This window comes from Cyprinodon variegatus, unplaced genomic scaffold (genome assembly GCF_000732505.1).
Source record: "Cyprinodon variegatus isolate N-32 unplaced genomic scaffold, C_variegatus-1.0 Scaffold299, whole genome shotgun sequence".
Classification (NCBI taxonomy): Eukaryota; Metazoa; Chordata; class Actinopteri; order Cyprinodontiformes; family Cyprinodontidae; genus Cyprinodon; species Cyprinodon variegatus.
In genome coordinates this window covers 490,712-513,379 of record NW_015150752.1, presented here as the reverse complement: position 1 = coordinate 513,379, position 22,668 = coordinate 490,712, and the positions used below count along the sequence as shown (strand labels likewise).

The 22,668-nt window shown below is 39.1% G+C and overlaps 2 protein-coding genes across 4 annotated transcripts in view; one reads left to right on the top strand and one right to left on the bottom strand.

Annotated features, from left to right (window-relative positions):
- The window catches only part of LOC107090538 (glycine cleavage system H protein, mitochondrial-like), a 6,133-nt gene extending 1,249 nt beyond the window's left edge, over positions 1-4,884 (top strand). Inside the window, exons 4-5 of the mRNA XM_015383966.1 lie at positions 3,371-3,502; positions 4,258-4,884. Of these exons, the coding sequence (XP_015239452.1) occupies positions 3,371-3,502; positions 4,258-4,355 (230 nt within the window). The 3' untranslated portion in view covers positions 4,356-4,884. The remainder of the gene's footprint in view (positions 1-3,370; positions 3,503-4,257) is intronic.
- Positions 4,885-7,194: 2,310 nt separating this feature from the next.
- Positions 7,195-18,336, bottom strand: LOC107090544 (deoxyribodipyrimidine photo-lyase-like). Of its 3 annotated transcripts, none has more exons than XM_015383972.1 (11): positions 18,186-18,336; positions 16,955-17,044; positions 14,562-14,770; positions 12,812-13,454; positions 12,386-12,697; positions 12,124-12,296; positions 10,157-10,241; positions 9,837-10,069; positions 9,537-9,731; positions 8,930-9,155; positions 7,195-8,842 (listed from the first exon to the last, which is right to left on the bottom strand). In XM_015383972.1, exons 2-11 carry the CDS (start codon positions 17,013-17,015, stop codon positions 8,298-8,300), a joined length of 2,682 nt encoding a protein of 893 aa, XP_015239458.1. In that variant the 5' UTR covers positions 17,016-17,044; positions 18,186-18,336; the 3' UTR covers positions 7,195-8,297. The 3 variants fall into 3 exon arrangements, with proteins under 3 accessions (XP_015239458.1, XP_015239459.1, XP_015239460.1); XM_015383973.1 differs by having other exon boundaries at positions 16,964-17,044; XM_015383974.1 differs by having other exon boundaries at positions 7,197-8,842; positions 14,562-17,044.
- Between the last annotated feature and the right edge of the window lie 4,332 nt (positions 18,337-22,668).

Here is a 22,668-nt window from a genome sequence, read left to right as displayed (position 1 = left end):
TCATCATCTGTAAACGCTTGTTTGATTGATGTTGGTTGTTATTTTGAAACATGGCGTTTCTGCTTTGTATGCTAAAAGCAATTTGTGGGAAGACTTTGCTGGTTAACAGTTTTTAAACACAAACTATCCAGTTATCACCCATCTCTTGTGGGTTCAACTGCTGTGGGAAATCAAACACTCCATAGGCTACTGCAAATATTAATAATGACAATATATTAACCCTTTATAGGGCACTCAGTGAAATACTTTGAAAATCAGTTTCAAGCCAGTAGTGTTACTGTAATCCAGAAAAATACCTTATCACCTTTGTAATTTTCAAAAAATATGGATTATTTTAATGGGAAAAATGTAAGTCAATGTATTAACAAGAAACGCCAACTTGCCCGAATATATTAAGAAAAATAACAGAAGTGCATCTATAAGAAAGTCATTATAAAAACACTCAGAGTAAAAGATACACATTTTTTTTTGGTACAACATAACCTTAGATTGGAGGTCTTCAACAGGGGTCCACTAATTGAAATGTCTTTAAATGCACATTAACAGGAATTCAACACACAGTAAACAGTAAAGTAAACAGATAACACACTGTAGTAAACAGATAAAAGGAGGCAGAAGATGTCTTTCAGTCATCAATGCACACATTCAACGACACACAGGAGCTCTTTCAAGCTGGGCACCGTTTCATTCACAACGCCTGTACCATCAACCAGGAATCAGAATCTGAAATACTTTAATAATCCCAGGGCGAAATTACATTCGTTACATTACTCCATCTGTAATAGAGTGACTATAGGACCGCTTTGACCATAATACCATAACACAATTTCATACAATATATATAATTAGGGGGTCCCCACACCATCTCTCATCAATTTGGGGGTCCTTGGCCTGGAAAACGTTGAAGATCCCTGCCTTGGAGGCATTAATGCTGATGCTACTAGTAAACAAATATAATTGTTTACTAGCTTTATTAACTTTTTAAAATTTCAATTGGATTTTTACCTTTTTTTTTCTTGACTTGTTAACTTTTTTTTTTTTACTGAATTTACAGTAGGTAATATATCATTCAAGGGCTCATCTAAATGCTCAAATGCCACAATAAGATGCACATCCATGTAGCAGCATCTTTGCTGAATGGCTGGATATAGATCTTGTGCTTCTAGACCTCCCTAAGGGACGTGGGGGGCGCTGGACTCCATTTGTAAGGGGTATGCAAGTGAGCAAAAATGCTATTTTCCCCTATAAAGGGTTAATATTTTAATTATATCTGGTATTGACATTACTAAAAATATGTCAAATGACCTTTCATTGTATTTGGTATAATGGCAATAAAGCTTATTCAATCAATGTTGTTCACTAATTTGAGTTAAGCAAAGTGTCAGTTATCTAATATGGTATTGTTTCTGAAAGTTTTAATAGAAAAACACATATTGTATATTTGTCATAAGTGAATAAGTTACATCTTTAAACTATATTTTAAATAAAATGCCACATCTTTTCTTTAGATTGTTAATGCTCTATATAAGAAAAAATAGATTTATATTGAAATTGTTGACAGATAATTTTTGTTTTATGTTGAGTTTTATTTCTATTATTAGTTGGATTTATTACTCAAATTAATCTGTTTGGGCTTGGTAAAATGGCCAAAATCACAATACATTTCCTTAATTTTGATTTTGATTTGATTTTGATGTTGTTTAAACAACATAGAAGGTTTAGAAACACTGCCAGGGGTACCCAAAACAAAAGCCCGCAGAAAGTTATGACATATTAAAAAGGTTATTTAAACATAGTTAAACTAACATTTTAGAGATACATTTACTATTGAAAACACATAAAAACCACATTAAAAGAAGAACATTAGTCAGTTACAAACACTGTAATCATACACACATACGTTGGGCAATATATTGAATTATTGTGCCGTCTAGTTGGATTCTGGCATTTTGACTCTAGATGCTGTAAAGTCTGATCAACCTGTCATAGCTTCTTTTACTAGTCTGGCTTGCATTAATGGCCCTTTATGACAGCTTACATAGGTCTTTGCATCTTATCCATCTTGACCAATTATGATGATTGTATTCAGCTTTAATATTTTTATCAAAGTATGTTTATACGATGCCGATTTTGTAGGTTTTCTAACTTACAAAAAAACAGTAATTTTCATCAATGGTGATAGCAATTGTGAGAGCACAATCTAGAAAATAAAAAACATTTAAAATGAAACAAAACTGTCATTCAACTCCGTTTTGAATATTTGTTATATTTGCATTTTCTTTTATAGCTAAAGATGCAAACGATGGTTTAGATGAAAATGTGTTCCAACTGATAATAGAGAAGACTTCTTTCAGTATTACAGTGCAGTCTTCTTCCAGAAGAGGGCGCTGCTGTTTATCCCTAAGTGAAGCCTATACTGATTGTGAGAGAAATAATCATGGCAGAGAACAGAAACATGAAACGATCAGAACAGAGTGAGGTTCAGGATTATTTTAATGGCTACAAAAAAACAGAATCCACTATGTGCAGTTCTGTTTTTAAATATAAGTACTCAACAAACCTGTTATCTCCTAATTAGCAACCATTAATTAATGCTGCATGGGTGGTTAATTATAGTGTCAACCTCTCAACCTAAAACTACCAGCATGCTGGTAAAGCGAGGATGTGATGACAGAGAAAGGATAAGAATTTCATTTGTAAGGTGATAAAAAAAAATGCGTACTAATAGGAGCAGTTGATAGAATTAATGCTCCTCATGGAGCCAACTTTTAACATCCAATTATTTTAAAGCAACCATAACATCCCACTTAGAGGCACAGCCAATAGCACAAAGTGTCTCGCCATATGGACATAAATTGGCATGTACAGTCTCACAATATGTCAGAGTGACATGTCCTTAAATGATAGTTTGACATCATCGTTCATAGGGGATCATTAAGAGCATGCAGTTAGGGTCCTGTTTACTTATATTTTATAATAATATCTAGTTAATGTATGAGGAAACCACAATTGTTAATACAGTCTGTTCAATTTTTGAAATATGATTTTGTTTTATTTTTTAAAATTGGTATATGTTTAAAGAGAGAGAAAAAAAAGTCTTAAACACCCTCTCAACAAAGGACAATTTGTAGTTTCTAAGAAAATGGGTGCTTATTTATAAGCCTGTCAGTAAACCAATGAGATTTATCAGCTTTAAATTACATCATGAATCGATAACTTGCATCCTTAGTCATTATCTAAGTTGGGTATTTGTGCTTTACATAGATGTTTGTGTTCTATTTCAGTGAGTTGAAGACAAAATGTAACTGATATATGGAGGTTACATTTCTTTAAAGATTAACCATTGATGTATGTGCTTTGTTTCTCACAGATGAGTTTGGAGCTCTGGAAAGTGTCAAGGCAGCGAGTGAACTTTATTCGCCTCTGACTGGAGAAGTTGTAGAGGTCAATACACTACTGGCGGACAACCCTGGTTTGGTCAACAAATCCTGCTACAAAGATGGTGAGCACACTCAAAAGCTCTTACTGCTCTACAGTCCGGTTTGCTTCTTCAGCTTTATGAAAAAAGACAAACTAAATTTTAGAAAACGTTCTTCCTTTTAGTGGAAAAATAGAGCGGATGCTCAGTTATTCAGTTTAAATGTATTACAATTTCTTGAAATTATTCATAAACCTCATAAACCCCTCTTACTGAGAAATAAACTATTCCAAACACTGGGTTATTTGGTCAAATATAAAATTGGCTATATTAAAGATAAAATAAGTATTGTTTTTATAATTTTCTACAGGAATCTTTTTTGGTTAGACACCAGAGGGCAGTATTGTACAGGCATATCATTTTGCCAACAAAAAGATAAATGTCCTAAAAATGACATTTTTGTATCCAGGAGCCTATATCAAGTAGGTTTCACAGTACAGCCATATTTTAGTTTGCTGTGATGTAAGACCTGAAAAATAATTTATGGAAATGGAACAACTAAGCAATATTTATGACCTTACTGGGAAATGCAGAACAATAACATATTCTGTCTTTTAAACAAGCAGATCTCTTCCCTCTAAACCAAACCTGGAAGGCTCCAAGGTCTAAATGGTGCCACTTCCATGTGTCCAGAAAGGAGTTTAATGAGTTCTCAAGCTCTTTAGAATTGTATTTTAGGTCGGCTTTGTGCTGCATAAACAACTTATATTGCTGCTCAATGTTTTGCATGATGATCAAACCTTGGAATAAATTATGTCTAAAAACCCCGTTTCCTGTAGGTTGGCTGATGAAGATGACGATTGCTAACCCTGCTGAGCTCGACGCTCTGATGGACGAGGCGGCATACGAGAAATACATCCGCTCCATCGAGGACTAACCTTAGATTATTTCATGAATACTATCCTTTTTTTTAAGTGCTACTTTGCAGGGAGATGCATTTGACATGCCTCTCGGTTCCATCACAATGCATCCAGCAGCAAAGCTTAACTACAGCTATGTACTGCTGATCTGACTGGGTCGTAGAAATGTGAACTTTAGAAAGTCTTTACCTATTGAGTACAACTGTCTGCACTGAATAAACAGCCTGCCTTTTTATAACTCTGAAACATTTAAACGCAAGAAATGAAACCAAGGCAGTAGAAAGTCCACTAAGCATTTCAATCAAACCTAAAATTCTGCTTTAGTATTCATAGACTTAAACGCACTTTGGTCTTTATGGTGTTATTAATCTGGTTTGTCTACACTGTGGATATGGGGCCTGTGTAATAAAAAAATAAACAATTCCTCACATATTTGTGTGAATTTTTTTCCCTAACTTAATAAGAAATTAAAGAAATCAGAGATCAATTTACAGTTTGCATGTCATTGTGGCGGGCTGTGCAGTGGATAGCGCTGTTGCCTTGCAGCAGGAGGGTTCTGGGTTTGATTCCTGGCCCGGGGTCTTCCTGCACAGAGTTTGCCCGTTCTCCCTGTGCATGCGTGGGTTATCTTCGGGTGCTCCGGCTTCCTCCCACAGTCCAAAAACATTGCTTCTTAGGTGTGAGTTTGTGTGCGAATGATTGGTTGTCTCTGAATGGTTGTTTGGCAGGGTACACACTGGACAGGACTGGCGACCTGTCCAGGGTGTACCCTGCCTCTCGCCCATTAACAGCTGGGGATGTGACCTTTGCAACCCCAGTAGGGATATACCTGACAAAAAATGGATGGAAGGATTTTATTGTTGCTGCACCAAGTACTGCAAAGGAAAAGTAACAACCATAACTGCAAACTCCAAGAAAAACTAAGTGCTGAAACCCTTGTTAGAAACTTGTTAGGATTTAATTTAGATGATCACCTAACATTTTTAAGCTAAAGTTTGTTGTCCAATTTTCATTTTAGCCGTCACAGCTAATTTATTCTGAATTTTAGTTCATTTTCATTCTCTTTAAAAAACAGATTTTTATCATTCAATGACTTTAATACCTATTCAAAGTAGGCTAGAGTGAGGACAGTACTGTAGCAACTTGCTGATTTAACCAAAAAATATTTAGCTAGACAGATGAGAAACCTGCAGCAAATTCATTTAGACTCTCCTTTCTGGAAGAAATGAGCTACAACCCCATAATTCCCTCAGACAATGGAAATCAAGGCTGAGTTTCTTCCTATCACAGTTTATCTATGAAAAGTTATATCCCTTGAATCAGCAATTTCTCAGCTTTTAGCAGTCAGAGGCATCAGGGGCCCTAACTAACATTAAAAGGTTAACAGCTAGTTTAAAGATGATGGTTACATTGGTTTGCATTGTAAAGCAGTAGAACATCTAATTTATTATGTAAGGATTCTATTAATTTAACACCAAACTGATCTTTAATGGCTTAAACCAAGTTGCAGGATGTCCATCTTTTTAACCGACATAGGGGTGTTTATATCAATGTTTTGGTATTAAATCTTTTTCAGTCATCAACAAAAAATTCTGGTCTCCTGTTCTTCATTTATTGGTTCATTTCTCTCCATCTCAGGTTTATCTCCATGACAGGTTTACAAACTAATGGATTCTCAATCTTTTAAAATGGCTTTCTTAGATTATGTAATTTTTCATGTGATGGTATGTATTGGCAGTTTACATATGCAACAGATGTTACTCAGTTGCAGAGTTGAATGAGCTCATCTGAAATAAGGAAATGTGAGATGAAAATGAGTTTCATTTGTATTATAATAACCTAAATTTGCAACATGTTCCCCATATTTGAAAAACATTTGACGAGCTTATCAAACCAGGTTGGATCAAGCTTCTAAATATGGCAGTTGTGTGGGTGTGTAGGGGACAGATGTGAGTTTAATATGTAGAAATTTCACTCTAATAAAAATAGCCTGAGAAATTAAGAGAAAAGTTAAAAACTTAGAATTTCCTTTATCTCCCTGTGGTCGGAAAATTTAGATTTCTCTTGTTTCATGCTATTTAATCTCTATAAAACGTTTCACTTGGTCTGTATCACCTGCAAGGCCACACAATGCCTTAGTGAGGGGTGTTTGTAGACAAGATATACTTCTTTCCATAACAAACTAGAATCTTTCTCAAGGTTTATTCATAACATGTTACTCTTAACCAAAGTCTCTGTAATTTGTTTTGACTACATTCCATCATTGTAAGTTAAATCCATCGATCTCTGTTTATTTAACTGGAATAAATAGTTGAATACTTTTTTTCCCACTACACTCTATAATTATATATAGAAACTTCCATTGGATAGAGAATGTTTTATCAAAAATTTGACAAGAGTAGAAATGAACCAGCTCCAATTTGATGGAAGGTAACCACCTTGCCAAGACTGCAGATGAGAGGTAGATGAAACCAAAGCTTTACTGATGCAACAGGAAAAGAAAAAGATAACTGTGCTTTAATGCACAGCAGGGAAAAAGTATCTGCAGTTTAACAGGATACTTTAACATTATTTTTTTGATAATACCCTAGTTGATCTTTGATAAATAAAGATGATCCACTGCAGGTTTTTTACTAATGCTTGAAAAAACCAAACATCTTAAATGTTCTCTCATAACTGCATCTTTAACATGAACAGACTTTCTAATATCTTGATCAGTATATCTATTTTTTTTTTTTTTAGCAAAAAGCTGTTTTAATAGCTATTAAGACCACTAACACGAAGATATAAGATTTTATATGAAAGACCAACAAAAAGTAGCTGAAAGTTATAAGATGGAAGGCATATTAGCCACATTTTGTTATGAATAAAAGTTCCAATAGTCTGTTAAGTTGGTGCTCAATCTTTTTTTGTTCTAACACCCTTACTATGTTTTTAAATTCTGCTTATTTATTTATCACACATTGTTAACATTTAATGTCAAGTTACCTTACAGAGACAACTCAACCCAGCCCTGCTGAATACATCGAGTCACTTTGCAGGGTTTGCTCCTGCTGGTTGAGCATGTAGCGACAGCAGATATTCAGTGCAACAGGTTTCCTTTAACAGTCCAGCTGTGGGTAAACAGATTCCACTTGGGTGTAAATTTAATCTTAATGGCAAATGTTTGTAAAAGTCCCAGAGGTTTGTTAGAAAACCAAGATGACCAAGAAACAAATCAGCCTATAGTTGAAGATAAGGTTTAAAACCTTTAAGACATGAGCATCCACCTGGAGTGACTGGCCAGGGAGGGATGGCAGCAAAGGGACCTATGCTGACTTTGTAGGAGCATTAGCAATCCTTAACTCGGGTGGGAAACACTTAAAAATATGGCCTTTATAGACAAATTGTGAACAGAAAACAGAAGGAAGTAGACTCAACAGGTGGAAGAACTTTATGTGACCAAAACTAAACTTCCTGGATAATAGGCGCAAGTTTAGAGCCTGTTTGAAAACTGATACTACATATACAGTTATCAGAATGAAAAATAAGGGGGAAGTAACTGATCCAAACATAAGCCAGTCCTACAGGAAAACAGTTTTGAGTTAGATGGATAATAAAATTGCCAATATTTCAAATATTTATTCCTGGAGAAATTTCTAACTATGCATAATTTCCACCTCCTCATTGTTGTGAACTTCTTTGTTCTGATGCTTCTCAGAAATTCCCAATAAAGTAAACTGAACTTTGTGATTAAAACAGAAAAAAACACAAAAATAGTTTAAGGAATACTTTTTAAAAGGCACTTTCATTTCAAAATCTTGTAGCAGCATAAAAAGACATACTGTAAGTTCAACCAGCATCTTAGTGTTAGTGACAGTACTGTAAGGTACACTTTTGAGAGAAAAAAAATATCAGAAAACCAAATCAAACTTTAACTTAAATAATATCAACATGTTACAATCCTGCTGATTTCTCATTCAGTTCTTTGAAACTATGGCACCACCAGGCACCACGGAGAATCTGTCCTTGGCTGTTGGAGTCCTCCTGGCCTTTCCTCTGGCTGAAGGGGGCGGAGGGAGACCCTCCAATCTACGATGATCCCTCTCTAGCCTCTCCCGTCTCTGAGCTCCCTCGTACATCACACTGGCCGTAAAGTCTCTCTCATTAAGGAAAGCGATGGTCTCGTCTCTCTTGCGGCTCACGTATCCTTTTAGGACTGCATTGTAGGGGTTTGATGCTGCGTCTGCGTCCGGGTCTTCCAGCTGGTGTTTGAACTCCATGCGGGTGATGACAGGCAGTAGGAATTGTTTCCCTTCTGTGACCACAGCACCGTCCCGGTGGGACAAACCCAGAGCCTCAGACACTAGACGTTTGGGCAAAGGCACCAGATCACAGCCCGAGCGCTTGTCGACATATTGCTGAAACTGCTTGCGTACCAGAGCTACATCTTGTAGGGATTTGGTCCTTCGCTCCTCCAAATCGATTACTATCCGTTCAGGATACGTCTGGCCGAACACCACACCTTAACAAGCAACAGATATAAAATGAGTTTAGTTAGGTCTACGATTAAGAAGTTATCAAACCTGAAAAGTTTTGAGAAGTTCCTCACCGGCTCGTCGCAGCATGGATGCAGGGCATTTCCAGGGTTTGTGAATCAGCTCATCTGGTAAATCTGAAAGCTCGGGACACCATTTCCTGACATAGCTGCCGTATGGGTCACAAGTCATCGCTGCATCAACCGGATGCATGACAAAGTTCCAGTGATCTAGGCCGCACATACCGCCATTCTGCCACATCATGGCATCTATAGCAACGTCTGCGTCGACCAATGTGTCCTAAACGGGAATAAATAAATATTTGACTTGCTACAGCTGTAAGCCTGTGCAATTTTTTGCATGACTAGAGAGTTTCTACTTCATCAAAAAAGGGGAATACAATACATGCACCAATTTAAGGAAAGAAATTTATGTTTTAGCTTTCACCAATAACCCCAATTAAACCCAAACTATTTTAAAGAATGAGCTAAGTGGCATCTGTAGTAAAGGAGAAATAAATCTAGGTTAAAATAGAAGTATGGTTTTCACACTTTCTAGTCAAAAGTGATCTGGTGCAATAAAAATGTAGCTATTAAAAACTAATAGAATAGCCCTTTAGGTCCTATCTTTGAAGCTACAAATTGGACACTAACTTTCGTCTTTTACGTTCTAGAATCTTACCTGGAACCAACGATAGCCCTCTTGCCAAGGCAAATGGAGATATGCAATGAGAAAAGATGCCACAACATGTCGCATGTAGTTGTTCATCCAGCCTGTCAGCCACAGCTGCCTCATGGCTGCATCAACCAGCGGGTAGCCGGTGTTACCTTTCTGCCAAGCCTTCAGGTGGCTGCGATCAGTGTTCCAGCGTAAAGCCTGCCAATAATAGCAGATTAATAATTCCTGCTGCTCAATACAAACCAGCCATGCTACTGCAAATCCCTGAATAATAAATCGATGTGTGTCTAAATTTATCTTAACCTTGTATGGAGGTCTGAGGGATTCCCAGGGCAGGTCAGGAAACAGTGTCAGTTGCCAATAAGCCAAATCCCTCCATGCCAGCTTGCGTTGGAACTTGGGAGGTCGACACCGCGCTCCCTTGGCATCCCACAGAAGCCAGCGTGGGCTGAGCTGACCGAAGTGCAGGTAGGGAGACAGGGAGCTGGTATTCGGAGCATCTGCTCTGCCTGACTCTTTTTCATACCGATAAACCCCTGGATATTGAAGAGATAAATAGCAGCTGTTTAATACCTTTAAAAGTAAAGCTGTACTAGAGTTAATGTGCGCTTAAGGTGTCTCACCATCATGAAGAAAAGCTTCCAGTCGGGCGTGTGCTCCATCTTCACTGAAGTCCCAGGACTTCCGAATGTTTGCTGCCCAGTCAACCTTAATGCAACAATAATAAAAATAAAAAATAAAAAAAACAATCGAAACATTTCTGAATTTCTCCACATTATTTCATTTTACAATCTCAATGCATTTCATCGGGAATTAGGTGATAAAGTATCACAGAGGTGATAAAGTATCACAGAGTAAAATGTTTACCTGAGGCAGTACTAAAAGGCTTTCCGATTTCTTTCAAAATAGACTTCTTAAATCTAAAAACTTGGTGTGCATTTCTATTCAGTGCTCTTTAATTTATACCACTAAATAAACCAGCCTCCCAAAGTCACTGAGTAAATAGAATCCTTTAAAATGCATTTTCATCTCAGCACAAATCCAGCTGTTCTGTAAAGGTTGCAGGTGTTTGTTAGAGACCCTTAGTGAGCACACAGCACAGTGAGGACCAGGAGAACTCTAAAAGATGGTAGGATTATAAAACTCACCAAGGCTGAGCCAGAAAAACATCAATCAGAGAAGCAGCCGAGGCTTATGGTAACTCTGGGGCAGCCGGAAACCACTACAACAGTAGTGGTTACCAGGACAACTATGAGTTGTAAATTTCACACACTTGGCCTTTATGGAAGACCGACAGGAAGAACGCCATCTTTTAAAGAAAGATGTACAAAGACCTATTTGCAGTTCGCCAGAGGCCATGGCAAATGTATACAAGATGCTCTGGTTGGATGAAATAAAACATCATCCTGATGCCATTTAACAACATGGTGGTAGCAGCATTATAATGTGGAGAACTGGTTAGAGATCAGGAAAAAACAGATTAAGCTTTTGAGGACAGTAATGCTGATTAGAAAAAAAACTTAAATGTTACAAAAGACTGATTGGAAGGCAATGTTTGGAATGGTTCAGTTAAAGTTTAATATTTAACTTAAGGGGACTGAATGCACATACAAACCATATTGTAGCGGCTGGACGAAGAGGTGCATTATGGGGCACTGTTTTGGTTTGTTTGCTTGTTTATTTCCTTGTTATTCTGTTTAAATGTTGCTCATGTTGTTTATTGTTCGTATTTGCCTCAGTTCATGCTGTTTTGGGGGTATGTGTTGAGGGCATGTGAGTTTCACCCTGAGTGATAAGGCTGTTGCGTTTACTGAAGTGTGTGCTGCATCCCTAACATTGTGGTTGAAGAATAAATAAACACTGCTGATAATCAGTCAACTAAGCAACTAAGCCTGATTATTTGTAACGCTCACCAGTGTTACAATATTTTTCATCTCTGAATTACATTTAAGTAAAATAAAGGAAGCCATATTGAATGGTTGCCACATAGAGCAGCCTGGGCTTTAGGTTTGACTTAACATTTGTCTTCAAGTGGGTAAACCAATGAACTGTCCAGACTAATATTGCAGGTTGTTGGTGCACTTAATGAGGTCCATGTTCAAGAAGGTTTTATGTGTTAATCTTCATACAGGGCAATGTTTTTATAATCCACATCCACAGGATACACTTCAACTGTTTAGCTCTAAATCCAGGTCAGTTTGCACTCAAACAAAAGACTCCATCCACTACCTGTCCACTGAAGGAATGGCCAACATCTGGCCACATCCATACTCATCACACAATGTGATTAAATAAACAGGAATGCATCTAAAATCATAAGTTTAAATGATAAATCTGATGGTTAATTTTTCACTTTTAATTTTAAATGTGAAATTGTAAGGAGAACACAATCAAAGGCCTTAACACCGTAACAGCTTTGCAGTAGTCTGAGTTAGTCCATCATCTAAAACCTCATTAAAAATCTCTCGTCTTTATATTTGTAACATGAAAATATTTGAAAATATACAAATATAAATGCCTTAAATTATCTAATTTAGTGGCTAACAGATTTTAGTTAGCCTTGGGGGACTTTTCTCTCATGCCTACTCACGATTGTGCCATCCTTCCTGCGTGGCATGCGTGCCAGGCCGAGTGCATCCAAAGGGACTCCTTGTGGCCAATGGGCAGGTGAGGGAAGAGACACCGGTGGGTCCAGAGGAACGCCTACAGCAGCCCCTGGGTTCTGTCTGCAGCAGCTCATAAAATGAGAAACTGATCCTATTCCTACATCACAAAGAAAGAGAAAAAAAAACTGGCTAAAGAAAATGTTCAAATTTCAATTTAATATAAAAACCAAAATGGTAAAGACAAACCTCTGAGTCCGACGCCCTCTGTGCTGACAGAAAATGGATCTCTGAGGCAGTACGAGTGGAACATCTTAAATTCAACGCCCTCTTTCTGCAGGGCTGACGAGACTGCATCATCCCTCTCTTTCAGCCACGGTTCGTATAAAGCATTAGCCATCACACTTTGTGCTCCGGTCTCCTTTACTAATGTTTTTAGGGTATTCAGAGAAGATCCGACCTCAGTTACATCATTACTGGCCTTAAAGAAGACGAGGTGACTGCCGATCTGCTCCAAAGATGCTCTGAAGCAAGACAGAGCTTGATGAAGCCAATATTTACCTGATTCACAAAGAATAATCAATTAGTAAAAGTGTTAGATATTATAATTCTTTTAACATATCAACACATAAAAGAATTTAAAAGACTGCTTTTTTGAGTCTAATTGAAACTTACAAGCTCCGCCCATAGCTACAGTGACCCCTGGACCCTCCTCCTCTTCAGGACTCCAAATAAAGATAGGGATGACAGGTGCACCCACCTCCAGAGAGCCGATGAGAGCAGGGTTGTCACAGAGTCTAAGATCTCTCCTGAACCAGAGTAAAACAGGTGGTGGTGCTGATGGAGAACGGATCAAACCTACAACCTGCTGGGCAGCTGCTTTTCGCCGCTGGCGCCTACTTTTAGGGCGCTTTGGTTTCTCTGATACATTCCCATCTCCCCTTATCATTTGGTCACTTTTGGATGCTGTGGTTGGAATGGTAAATGAGGCAGAGGATCCTGGAATATATGGAGGCTGACTTGACCCTAGTGATTGGTTGTCACCACTTTTAAAACTCAGACTTTTATCATTTTCAATGTCAAGGAAGGTTTCCTTAGTCTTTGATCTTGACTGCTCTGTAAATTCACTTTTTTCTCTGCCAGGTACATCTTCTTGTTTGGAAAAGCTTTTTTCCTGAGACGTTGGTTTGGAACTCAGAGGTAAACTGCTTTGATCGTTTCCAGCCTGAAGAACCAGTTGGTTAGGAGCGGACATTTGGTTTTCTTTCATTTCCAGAAGAGACAGAGCCAAAGCAATTTCCAGCTCATCATCCTCAGTCTAAAAAAAAAACAAAAAGACAAAAATATACATGCTAAGATACCAAATTCCCAGTTTTGACAAAAACTACAGTGGGGCCAAAAAGTATTTAGTCAGCCACCAATAGTGCAATAGTGGCTGACTAAATACTTTTTTGCCCCACTGTATATTTAGCTGTATTGCAAACATAATATTCATAGTTTTATTTGCATTTAAAAAGTTTAAACAAATCCCACAATAGTTGCTCAAACACTATAAAAAAGAACAAAACAAAAGAATAACGATCATAATGTCAAAATTTTGGTAAAGACAAAAACAAAGCTAGGCATGTGAAATTGTTAGGCATTTATATATAGCAAAAAAAAAAAAAATGGGTGTTAAATATTCGGTCCAACTATTTTACTCTTTAAAACTTTTGACAGCCATGCAGGCTCATTTTTACTCTATTGGGTCGATTCCCCGCCAGTCTCTGAGAGGTCCTCTTAATCTTCACACTAAAATGAGTAAAATTTACTCTGAAAAGTTGACACTTCAGTCAGTCAGTCAGTCAGTCAGTCAGGAAGGAAGGAAGGAAGGAAGGAAGGAAGGAAGGAAGGAAGGAAGGAAGGAAGGAAGGAATCCATCCATCCATCCATCCATCCATCCATCCATCCATCCATCCATCCATCCTTTTCCTTCCTCAAGAATCTTCCTTCCTTCCTTCCTCACTGACTGACTGAATATATATACCAAACTATTTAGATTTACATTTGTAAAAACAAAACAAAGGGAAAGATGGAAGCTTAAAATAATGACGATTATAACTTGATTATACTATATACAGTATATATTATACTTTTACTATTATTATTATTATTATTATTATTATTATTATTATTGTTATTATTATTCCCTTATTGGTACTGAAGTACAGTTTAAGTATAAATTGAAGTTTCTGGTTGTAACATGAGGAAATGTTAACGTTTTGCTTTAACAGATGTTCTTAACGAGCCTCGATCACTTTTCATTGCAAGGAGAAATCCTTTACTTTTAATTTATTTTTATCAGTAAAAGTGGCAATATTCACTTAACCAGAACAGAAAACAAATAGAAAAGGCACTTTTAAATATAGCCTCTTTTTTCACTGACCTTAGTGAAATAGTCCTGATAGAGGGATCTGAGGACTGAGTGCAGCCGGATATTAGCTGTGGACAGCGGCTTGATGATGGACAGGAACTCTGAGCGGGTCTCTTGGTTTCCCAGGACGGACAGACACATCGCGAAGAAACACTCCGGATCTTCTCGACCCACTAGCACCTCCCTCAACATCTGCCTGACCACAGCTTGATCACCGGCCACTGTAGGAGGCATCCTGGCTGTAAAATGTGATGCCGATTTATTATTTAAAGTAAACTAAAATAAGCAGAGGAAGCAAACATTACGTTCCCAGGCACCACAGCCGGTTACCAAACGCCAGCTGACAGTAGTTACAAAAGCCATGTGTTGCCTGTTTTATAACAACTGTAATGATTCAACCTCACCAGTAGGGGGGGCAAAAGCTTAACGAAAAGCAAAGGAAAATAGACGAGTGAAACTGCTTGAACCATGTGAGTAACAGATGGGACTCCTTGTTTACATTTCATTAATTAGATAGATGGTATCCCCTTAGATTGATTCGTGCTTTAGAAATATCAATGCCTGCAGCATATCTGAGGCTTCCTTTGTGCTTCAACGCTTTACCTAAAGTATAATAATTTCAATACAAATTAGGCTGCACGTTAATCTGCAGGCTTGAGAGACCAAAACAAAATCAAACACAGAGCTGATGAAGACTAAGGTGCTGTGAGGTCAACTGATTTTTCTTTTATAGTTTTACAAAGCTTTCATCTTGACACAAATCTGTTCCTTTTTCAATATGCACCCACTGAGCAAGTAAAAAAAAAATAAATAAATACAAAGCTAGGAGACTGTGTACCCAGCAGTGAATTTTTAATCATGGTCTGCATTCCCTGCTGTTTAAGGGTCGCTAAGTAATTGATTTTTCTAATGAGACAACGTGCAAATTTGGAACATACGCAGCAGGGGATGCTGCTTTGTGACTCTGATGGACCAAATTGCAAAAAAAAAAAAAAAAAAAACTGCACAGATAAGACAAACAATATCCAAAACGTTACTCAGACTTCAACACCGGGGGCTTACAGTATTACTTTGTAACTACTACATGAAGAGCAGTGACAAGTGCTTTGGTATGTGAGGAAGGCAATCCAGAAAGAGAGGAAGAAGGGAAAGAGATTGAGAGAGAGGGGGAATCAATAGTGTTTAGACAGAGAAGTGGAGTCTAAGTGTGTGATCAATAGAGAGCAGAGAGGAGAGATTAGCTGCTTTTCTCCCTCAAACTAACACTGACAAATTGGTGAATTGGTGTATCGGCCCTTGGGCTAAACGGATTGACCTGCTGTTTCCATGTTCCACTATGTACTGTCAATAAAGATCTGTGTTCGTTGCGACTCTCAATGAAAAGAGTGAATGAAACACCAGAGAAGAAGAAAAGGCAAACGGGAGGAAGGAGACTAAATGTAAGAAGTGCAACCCCAGGTAAGGCTGGATACATGCGGAATGGCCTCACCTCTGTCTCATTAACAAATGCCCGCATTCACAAGTGCATCCTCCTGCACACCGTTATAAAACCATAATAACATCTCCAGGAAAATTAATGGAAAGACAGATTAAAAACTAAGTGAGGAGAAACGGGGCAGTGGTGTAGCTATTTGCAACTCATAAATCATCCTGACACACCCACGCGCATGTCGACACACACGTATACACACACACACTCTCACACACGTACTGTAATTAACCACAGGCTATTTACTCTCTCCTGCTGTAAATTAGACATGCAGACACAGTTATTACATTAGGGGAATCTGCCATGCAGAATGCTAACAGGAAGAGGAGGGTTGGGGGACACACTTGCACACAACACAAGCAGCTCATATAATATAAACACACACACACGCACACAGTTACATGTACACAAGAAAGAAGCTATGGAAGAATCATAGACTGACAGGAGTGAAAATGAAGCTGCAGCACAGAGAATAGGGGCCCCCAGCTCTTTGTTCCCTGCTGCATTTCATTATCTGAAACGCCAGCCAACACACACACGCGCACACAGAGACAGGGAAAACGCACTTCCCCCTCCCCTAAAGCTGTCTGCCTTCCACTCCTTGCACACCGCATACACATAAAAAAGAAGAGGAAAATAGAGATACTGCGTCAGTGCCATTCGCTGGCATCTGGAGTCGGTCATGACAAGCGTGTCTGCATGGTCATCTTTAAATCAGCAAGCACAGAAACTGCTCTTGAGTGCCCCTCAGCTGCCTTGTATAGGAAACACTGTCCGATAACTTCCCTTTTCAAATACAACAAAAGGATATGTGGGCTTGTTTGAAGCAAGTATTGATATTCTATCTGGGGGAGCTTTTAGCTGTTTTTTTTTTCAATTCTTGTTGTCTCTCTGTTGGTCCTCTTGTTTCTCCCACCTCGCTCACCCCTCTCTGTCCCTCTGTTTTCCCACGGTGATCGATAGCTCATTACAATCATTGACTGCAGCTCATCAGCACCTGTTAGAACTGCAGAGACAGAAAAAGGTGCAAGGGGTACTTTAAGATTATCAATAAGTTGTCAGATCTTTATAGAAATCGGCTTATCGTTTTGGATTTGGTCTTTTTTACATGGGCATTCATTGCTGCAGGTGTCTAGTGTGTCTCTGTTTTCTGGTCCTCATTCTTGGGGAACATCTTATTATGCAACTCACGTGAGTACCATGGTTTGTTGCTATGGTGATTGCCAGGGGAGCTCGAGTATTATAGGTGTTTATCCTAGACAGGAGAAGGCTACTCTCTATCTATCAGGACGTGCCACACAGTTTGGACCACACAGTAAGATCAACACAGTCACATAAGGGCAAATGGAAGACATATTCAAGAGCAAATGTTAACTACAACACAATTTAGTTGCTTTTATTTTAAATATACATTAACCAGGTAACAAACAACATTGTTCAAATACAAAGTTGTTGGTTTAAAGCATCACCAAGATTTGTGTTTGCAGAGGATGGATTGTTAGATAAGAGAGCAAAAAAGGGATGAATGGGTTGAACCAGAGGCACTATTAGAAACACCACACCCTGGTTAAAAGCACTAAGAACTGGTTTTAAAAAATAATAAAACTTCTAGAAATCCCCCACAAAATGTCTCTGATGATTTGATCCCAACTAAGAGGAAAATTTTCATAAAAGTTTACATTTTTAAGAAAATAGTGGATATAAATGGAGGAAAACAATGGCAGCTGGAATAAAGCAGAAGTGTCTCCCTTCATGCATAAATTACACACATCATTTACATATTCATCATGTTTTGTGTTATAATGAGAGTATTTGCTTAATAGCTTCACCACCACTGGCAGCTTTTGTTTGACACAACAGAATTTAGAGAGTGGGGGGAAAAAAAGAGGAAAAACAAAGGACTGTAGGTCATCTTGGTAAAGTGGGTGAGGTCAATGGTACACAATCAATTTTACTGATAATCGCATCAATCATAATGCTGTACAGTGGAAACAAAAACAACCTACTCAGAGCTCTTAGAGCAGTGAAATGAAGCACAGAGGGGGAGGTGGTAAAAGTTAATTAAAACAACACAGCTTTCTCCAAACTCGTGGCTCTGGTTGTCCTTCTCTTGTCTCAGTGGAATAAGTAACCGCAGCTGTAATTACCTGCAGGGTTGCCACCAAGATCATTCCTTCAGGTGGTAAAATAGTCCTTCAGATGGCAATTAAGACTGGCGGTTTGTGTAGGTTCTATGAAGAAACAAAAGTTATGAATGTTTGAGTAAAGTGATGTTAGCTATGTACGTTAAGATGCATAATGATAAACTGAGAGTTAACGATTTAAAAAGTGAAGAAAGGAAATTAGCGGAATAAAGTGGGATGGAAATGTAGAGACAGGGGGAAGGGCAACGGAAGAATGAGCTACAAATGAGAGCGATGGCAGTGGCAGGTTGGCACGGTGCCATCCAGTCAGGACTAAAGCAGGGCGGGCATGGGCATGGGTGCAGGGGCGAGGAGGATGATAGCGAACGACGAAGAGAAACAGATCTCCACACTGCTTCGGTGATGCCACCTTGGCACAGTGAGAGTCGGGCATTATAAACGGAAAACCGGGCAGAGAAAAGGAAGATACGGAAAAGATGCGGGCAAAGCGCAGCATTGAAGTAAGTGAGATACCATCTTGCAGACGATGACTCAGATGTGAATGAATGACGAAGGCATAAAAGGATGCTGAAGATGTAAATGGATGATTCTTTAAAAGTGACCATCTGCTTCGAGATGTGCAACGGATTCTGAAAATGCAATGATCATTTTTACTTTTTGCCCCCCTTTTGTACCAGACGAAGTGTGCCAGCCAGGAGGCAGTGTGCCAGTTTGTCCTCATGGCATACTCGAAGCCCTTAAACAGATGGCGGAGAATTGTTACACTCAAAGACAAAGGGACTCCCCTTAGAGGATTTATTTCTGATCGTTGTTTGTTTACTCGGAGGAAGCCTAGAAGGATTGCCCGGGCAATGATTGCCAGTGGTTTCAATGGCAAATTGGCAGCGGGGTACAGGAAGAAAGGTGGCATGCTGCCAAGGAAACACAGTTGTAAACAAACATCTGCATCTTTAGCGGATTTTTTTTTAAATGCCTTGGACATTTTTAGTTTAGATATCCCCTCAAGGGATAGACTAAAAACAGAGATGGCATAATGCCAAACAAAAACCGCTAGGCACTTAAAGATGCCGTCAAAGCTATACAGGCAGGTGGAGAATGGCAGCTCATTGATACATGATAGTATAAAGAGACTCACAAATGCAGCTTTTGCAAGTCTATGGATCAACAAGCCCATTGGCTAATGCTGTCCCAGCCTTGTTCACTTCACTTCACAGAAGATGCTGGACAGTGAAACGAATGAAGAAGAGTGAGTGTAACATGTTTCCTTAGAGAGGATGAAAAATAATGAGCAAAAGAAATAAGGAATGTGGAAAAAATTTTGCTTAACGAAGAACAGTGGGAGTGGGTCGACAGAGATGATGAAGAGCCTTTTTCCTGCACTTGCACACCTGGGATGTTCTTAAAGGGAAATCCCCTCAGAGTGCTATATGTGTTAAAGAGAAGGATGTGTTGGCATCATCTCCAGGGTGTCAAGCTGTGCTTCTTCACTGCCATCCAGGGAGGATGCTGCTGGAGTCGTCAGGGGCGGGCAACAGTCTGGGCATCTCATCTGCAGCTAATTAACAGCCACACACTAATTCTAACAGCCGATCATAATTAGCGATTTAATCGCTCGTCAACGACTAGCCCCCCTCCCCCTTGAAGTCTACCTCCTCTCTGGACACGTGCGGATAAGCCAAGGAACGCTTGATCCCAGCCCCCACCTCCCTCCACTCTTCCTCGATACGTCTTTTCTTCATCCTTGGCTCCAGACTCCAGTGGGATCTTAATTAAGCCCGGGCTTCATTATGCAAATGGAGTACAATAAGCGACAGCAGAGGTGGAGTTGAATACAGACTCGAATGGAAAGATGGAAGTAGAATGCTGGAAATAGGAAATGAGATGGGGACGACTACCAAAATGTATTTTTATTTTTTTTTTTTTTTTTATTGTTTTTTTTATAAATTTTGTACTGTTCTAACATGGATGTCGTCTGTGCTTGTGGTACTACTGCTGTGGTTTGAGAGCAAACACAATCATGTTATGACACTCTATAGCCTCGGCCACAGGGAAAACTTCCTTGAAATAACTGGATATTCAGAATGTCATCTCTCACAAAGAAAATTCTCGAGGGATAATGACAATGAACCCCTTAAAATCACCAGTATGCTGGATGCAAAGAGAGATGGTAGAGATTGGGGGAAAGAAAAGGAGGCAGACAGAAACACTGACAGTGGCAGCAGCATGGCAGCTAATGTCATCTGAGTTTAATCATCGCATAGGATCATGGGGTTCATGAAAATTCATTTGCATATCATTAAATGGAGAGAGGTTATTTGGTACGGGCCAGCAAAATGGGATTGGAAGAAGGAAGGGGGTGAAAAAAAAGGAAAATGGAGGGGCTCGTTATTAAACTGCAATGTTTTATAGTCTGCCAGCCGATTCATTTAATTTGGGCATAATTAAAATGTGTCAGGCTCAATCAATCATGCCAACAGAGATACTATCAATGCATCAGTCTGAAAAAGGACTAATCAGAGGATATGCACTTGGACACTTTCCAATAACAGTCAATGAGAATGTGGTATAATCCTCTAGAAGCTTGACCAGTTTTCTACTTCCTTCCAATATGCAAAAGTGCAAACGTGTATCTTTCAAATGCTGTAACAGATGGTGACATTGCACTGTTTCTTTCAGACCATAGATAAGATTTTCAAGTTCGATTTGTTGGTGCATGTCAGTGTGCGTTCCTTATTTGCATAAGTGATGTAATTAGACTGCCCTTTTTGTATGGTGATCAGTTTGGCAACACAAAAATCACTCACACACATACAGTCCTGGGCACACGTAAACAGACTCTGACTGCCAAGACCACCCCCACACCCCTTTCCCAATATATGGAGGGTCTGTTGTCTGTGAGCAGAGAGTGTAAAGATTAACATAATCCAGCTAATAAGTGTGAGTAATATTCACACAGAGGCGCGTGGCATAGTCACTCTCCTGCTGATGCGTATTTGTATCTCATTATAGATGTAAAGTTCTGTGGCTGCCTGCCCGTGTGTTTTTTTTTTGTTTTTTTTTTTTGGGGGGGGGGGGTTGTATTAAGAGGCAGCTTGGTGGGGGTGACAGCAAAGGGTCACAAAGTGTGGCAAGTAGATATGGCAAGTAATCCTCCACCACTTTTGAGGGGGAACCAAATATTAAAACAGGAGTAGAAATAAAGAAAAACATTTTTTTTTCTTCAAAGGTGCAGTGTCAGTTTTTAGGCAGAATACAGGAATTATAAATAGTATATTTGCACTTGCAGTCTAGCTCTACAGCATGATTGATTAGGATGGTGTGATGACCATTAAAAAGTCATTTAAAAGATGGATAGGGACCACATTTCCAAATAAAAACCACTTTATACCTGATGAAGTGCTGAACAAACTCTTCTGCAAAGACGTTTACTGATTACTATTGGGGTATGAGTGAGCGTAATGTGAAAAGCTATGTATCAGCTGTGGGACACACCAGGGCAATAGTCTGCGACGCAGTCAGGCAGCGGGTGGTGGCGCTGACTATTATTAGAGCTAGAATTTGAATTTTTTTTGTTAAAAGCACATATGTACAAGAAACCCTGTACCAAAAAAAAATGCCACAAACAGCCTTACAGCTGCATGCTTATTAAAATCTGTATGATAGCACAGTGTAGCTTCAAATAAAAGCTTATCCTCAGAAGCAGAAGGTGTGTCTGAATGAGCGGCTGCATTTGAGCTCTGTCTCTTTAAGTCGGGGCTCCACCACCGCAGCATGCTTTGGGATTCATGCATAAACATGAGCTGGCCTTTCAAGCTCTCTCCTCACATAACCAATCTAAATCTAAATGAGCCCCCTCTACAGATACACCAGCAGGCAATGACATTACCCCCCCTTCCCTCAGCCCCATCCCCAACCCCCTACTCTACTACCCCCAGCGACACATATACACCAGCAGGCAATAATTTCACGCCATCCCTCAAAGCCCCCCCTCCACCTACGCTCCATGCGCACACATGCACTTGTACCCCCTTTTTGCCGCAACCCCACCAGCTGCACAGTGCTCATTTGATTAAGAGGGGAGGACAGAGAGAAGGAGAAATGGTGGGGGATCACTTTATCACGATGACTTTCGAAGATGGCTATCACCAGATACAAAGCTATCTCAAAGGCCTCTTGTGTGTTTACTTTGTTTTTGCTCTCCCCATGTATCTGCTTTTTCTTTGCTTCCTATAACCAGAAAATAGTTTCTCTAGATATTTTCCTCTGTTGATATTCTGTGTAGTGGCTAAATGAACAGCCCTCCAGCAAGAAAATAACAGACAGTTGCTAGTTTTGGAAAGACTTGTATGTGAAAAACTGCATTCCAGCGCTGTTGCTTCAACCCAATGAAAGATTGTTTTTTTTTTTTTTGTGAGAAAGAGCAAAAATAATAAACTTGTATTCACAGAACTATGCTGTGCTCTTTGTAATGTTTCACATGAATATC

Excerpts from the sequence above, each read along its gene's own strand:
- LOC107090544 (XM_015383972.1), bottom strand. The coding sequence starts at position 17,015 with ATGATTGTAATGAGCTATCGATCACCGTGGGAAAACAGAGGGACAGAG. Across the intron at positions 13,455-14,561 it reads ATCAGGACTATTTCACTAAG|ACTGAGGATGATGAGCTGGA; the intron begins GTCAGTGAAAAA and ends TTTTTTTTTTAG. Across the intron at positions 10,242-12,123 it reads GCAGGAAGGATGGCACAATC|GTTGACTGGGCAGCAAACAT; the intron begins GTGAGTAGGCAT and ends TGTTGCATTAAG.